This window comes from Porites lutea, chromosome 7 (assembly GCF_958299795.1).
Source record: "Porites lutea chromosome 7, jaPorLute2.1, whole genome shotgun sequence".
Taxonomy (NCBI): domain Eukaryota; kingdom Metazoa; phylum Cnidaria; class Anthozoa; order Scleractinia; family Poritidae; genus Porites; species Porites lutea.
In genome coordinates this window covers 34282460-34286445 of record NC_133207.1, presented here as the reverse complement: position 1 = coordinate 34286445, position 3986 = coordinate 34282460, and the positions used below count along the sequence as shown (strand labels likewise).

At 40.0% G+C, this 3986-nt stretch overlaps 1 protein-coding gene across 1 annotated transcript; it reads left to right on the top strand.

The window, feature by feature from the left end:
- Positions 1 to 48: 48 nt before the first annotated feature.
- On the top strand, positions 49 to 3324 carry LOC140942640 (DNA polymerase kappa-like). Its single transcript, XM_073391577.1, has one exon. The coding sequence runs from the start codon at positions 52 to 54 to the stop codon at positions 2344 to 2346; it is 2295 nt and encodes a 764-aa protein (XP_073247678.1). The 5' UTR covers positions 49 to 51; the 3' UTR covers positions 2347 to 3324.
- Positions 3325 to 3986: the final 662 nt, after the last annotated feature.

Here is a 3986-nt window from a genome sequence, read left to right as displayed (position 1 = left end):
GGAAAAGAGAATGTGGCCAGGTTACCTATCGCCAAACACTCTCAATAAAAAATGGCGGACTCCTTGCTGAGTTATGGTCAAGGAAACTACTTTGATGTGGAGGAAGAAGACGAAGGTGATGATTGGGGTGAAATATTTAATGCTCCAGAAAACCATTGGAGAAACTTCGGGGATCGAGGAAATATTGGGATGTCGGTGAGAGATGATGTCGACAAGGAGGACATATCAGTGACCGGAGAACATGTCGAACAAGTTAAAATGATCGTGGAGAATAACGAGTGCAATTCAATGGACAGTTCAAAAAGCTTGACCAGAATGGAGCTCAATGATCACAAGGCAGGTATGGTAGGTTTAGACAAAGAAAAAATAAACCAAATTATACTTGAAGCAAGCAAAGGTTCCCGATTCTACGAAAATGAATTGAAGAAAGAAAAGCAAGTGTCTGAGAGAATAAATAAGCAGACAGCTTGTCTAAAAAAGATCACCGCGCAGCAGAGACAAGAAGCGTTGCAAACCGTAGACTTGATCGTAAAAGAGCTCGATGACACGCGTGATCTCACCCGAACTTTCGTTCATATAGACATGGACGCGTTTTACGCTGCGGTAGAAATCTTGGACAATCCTGAATTGCGTGACAAACCAATGGCAGTGGGAAGTAACGCAATGCTGTCGACGTCAAACTATCCAGCAAGGCGTTATGGCGTTAGAGCAGCCATGCCAGGCTTTATAGCCAAAAAATTATGTCCTGAGTTAGTTATCGTGCCGCCGCACTTTGAGAAGTACAAAGAATACAGCCATCAAGTGCAGGAGGTCCTTGCTGAATATGATCCTAACTTTGCAATGGCTAGTCTAGATGAAGCCTACTTGGATCTTACTGAGTACCTCGAGAACAGGCAGAAAAACAAAGAAAAAACAACGGTCACCAAAACGAAAAGCGGGTTACACTCAAAGCTAAAAAGTGAGGAAGATCTTGTAGAGGAAAATGCGGCAGATGAGATTGTGGAGTTTGGAAGCAGTGCAGAAGAAATAGTAAAGGAATTACGTTTTAGAATTGAACAAAAAACGCGGCTTACAGCTAGCGCTGGAATAGCGCCTAATGTAATGCTTGCGAAAGTTTGCTCTGATCGAAACAAGCCAAATGGACAGTTCTTCCTGAAGCCAGACCGAAACGTGATCTTAGATTTTGTACATAAACTTCCAATTAGAAAAATAAGTGGAATTGGTCGAGTAAGCGAACAGATGCTCAAAGCCCTGCGGATAGAGACATGCAAGGATTTGTATACAAGCAGAGATTTGATCTATTTACTGCACTCTCCGATCAGTTTTAGATTCTTAATTCAGGTCTCACTTGGTCTGGGAAGAAATTTTATTATGACTGACTCGAAAAGGAAAAGCATTGGAACGGAGACAACATTTCCCGAAATAAGCAAACCAGATGAGGTATTAGATATGTGTGATAAACTATGTCAGTCGCTAGCTGAAGATGTGAAAAAAGAAAATCTCAAAGGAAAAACCGTCACAATTAAACTGAAGACTGTGAACTTTGAGGTAAAATCTCGATCTCTGTCTCCAATTAACCCTGTTTCAACTTACGAGGAAATTTCCCGAGCAGCTAAAGAGCTTCTTAAAAACGAAATGGCAGCTTGTTTTCCTGATCCGCTAAGACTGCGGCTTATGGGAGTACGTTTATCGAATTTTCAAAACGTGACTTCTGTTTCTTCAAGAGAAGGGAAACAGAACACTATTACGGGTTTTTTGAAACCAAAGCCCGGAAAAACTATGTCTTTCACGGACGCCCCAAGTTCGTACACGATCAACCAAACGTTAATAGAGGAAGAAGTTGCCATTGAAGATGCAGGTCAGGACGTTCTTACAGAACACAATATGATAACACAGTCATTAGCCTCGCAGGCTACATACCAACACGCCGATTCATCTGGAGACTATTCTCAGGCTGACCAGTCAAGTTCTGATGGTTTGCTTTTTGAAGCTGCTTCTTCGCCAGTTTCCAGTTACGCAAAAGATTGCGAGGGAAATTCGAGTAATGATACTTGGCTACATCCCTCACCTCTGTCGTGTCCAGTGTGCGGGCAGGAACAGGTGATAAAGCTCGGTCAAAACGCTATGACTGAACTGAACAAACATATCGACTTATGTCTAAACAAGGCAGCTATCAGGGAGATTGTATCGCAGAATAATTCATCTTCCGCTACCGAGAGCGTTATGCCATCTGCTTATAAAGGTAAAGGAGTTGAAACGGGAACTCAACGAGGAAAAAGGAAACGGAAACATTCCGATACAGCCTCAAAGAAAGCGACCCTTCATTCGTTTTGGAAAAAGGACTGAACACGGTGTAAATTAGTCTTGTTTCTAACATGCTCAACCTGACAAAGATAAGATTACCCACATACCCCTCCTTTAACCTTAAGTTAAGACTAACTTCTCACTTGGAGCAAAACTTTTGGTTAGGAAGGGGTACAAATGTTGGTAGGCGCTTTCCTAGACTCTTATGCTGATCCTCTTTGTATGAATTTGTAACAAGTCACGCCGGCTACAGCGCTTTACGCTGCTCTATCCAGGCTTAATTTGTTTTGTGTGGGCGGAAAAATGGGACCAAGAAAAAAAATGTCCGATGGGTGATGTCAGACTCGGAAGTTGTTACACTATGAAAGTATGATAGCTTAACGCCCAAATGCGTATCAGATCTATTAGATCGTCATCTTGTTAGTATTTTGGTATTGATCAAGACACAATAGGGCCATTTATACCAGGAAAAATAAGACGCGTCTTAAATAAGACCCGAACTGTACCATTTATACGAGCATGTCTTATCTAAGACGACAACGTTCGTATAAATGGTTCGCGTCTTATTTCTGTTCATGACTCGTTTTCATGTGAATGTTGCCCGTAGCAACAGCAATCCAACATGGCGCGCCAAAAATTAACGCACGCGTACTATGCGTTCGCGTCTTATGTAAGATGCGAAAGTCATACGAAGTTTTCCTCGTCTTAGCTAAGACGCGTCTTATCTAAGAACAGGTGCTAAGGGCTGTTCTAAAATAAGACGCGTCTTAGCTAAGTCGCGTCTTATTTTAGACGAAATTTTCCTTGATGCGAAAACTTTGCGTCTTATTTTTCCTTGTATAAATGGCTCCATTTGTTCTGCAAATTGGACAATTTTACCCAAGTTGAATGCGTGGACACTAAGTGAATCCTCACTCTATTCTCGATTCCAGAGCCTTCGGGGTCTGTTTGGCCGCGCAGGACTAACGCTCACGCCAGACCCTCGAGAGATTTAACAAAAATTACCTTTTTGGCAGTGACCTGATGATGATGATGATGATGATGATGATGATGATGATGATGATGATGATGATGATGATGATGATGATGATGATGATGATGATGATGATAATAGTAATAATAAATAGTATTTTTTATGAATAAACAACAATTTTATTCAGCTTTAAAAATATGTACATAATTTACAGAAATAATAATATTTTGAGATAAATATTAGCGATAAAAAAAAAAATTCACGACGTTTCGACCTCTCCGAGGTCATTTTCAAGTGTATAAAAGTTCTCTAAATTAGCATAAATAAGTTAAAAACAAGTTATAATAGATAAAAATGTGGTGAACGCTAAAATGTGATAAAATATGTAAAAATGTAAAAAGTGCTAAAAATGTTTATAAAGTCAAAAAACAATGGAAGTAAAACAATGTTAACAAGAACTACTCTAAACAACTAATTTGGCGCGAATTGAATCGCACTGTTTGTTAAGCGTCGGGTTCAGTTCTTGGATAAAAAACATTTCAAAAATAAGACAGTCAAATTTGTTCTGACACTTTCTTAAGATTGTAAAACTTTGTGCGATGTCTTCAGGCTCCATATCATGCTGCTCTCTGAGGTGGTTTCCGATTGCCGATCCTTTGTGTTCTTCAGTTCGTTGGTGTAGGTGTCGGAAATAATAATAATAGTAATA

Excerpts from the sequence above, each read along its gene's own strand:
- LOC140942640 (XM_073391577.1), top strand. The coding sequence starts at position 52 with ATGGCGGACTCCTTGCTGAGTTATGGTCAAGGAAACTACTTTGATGTG.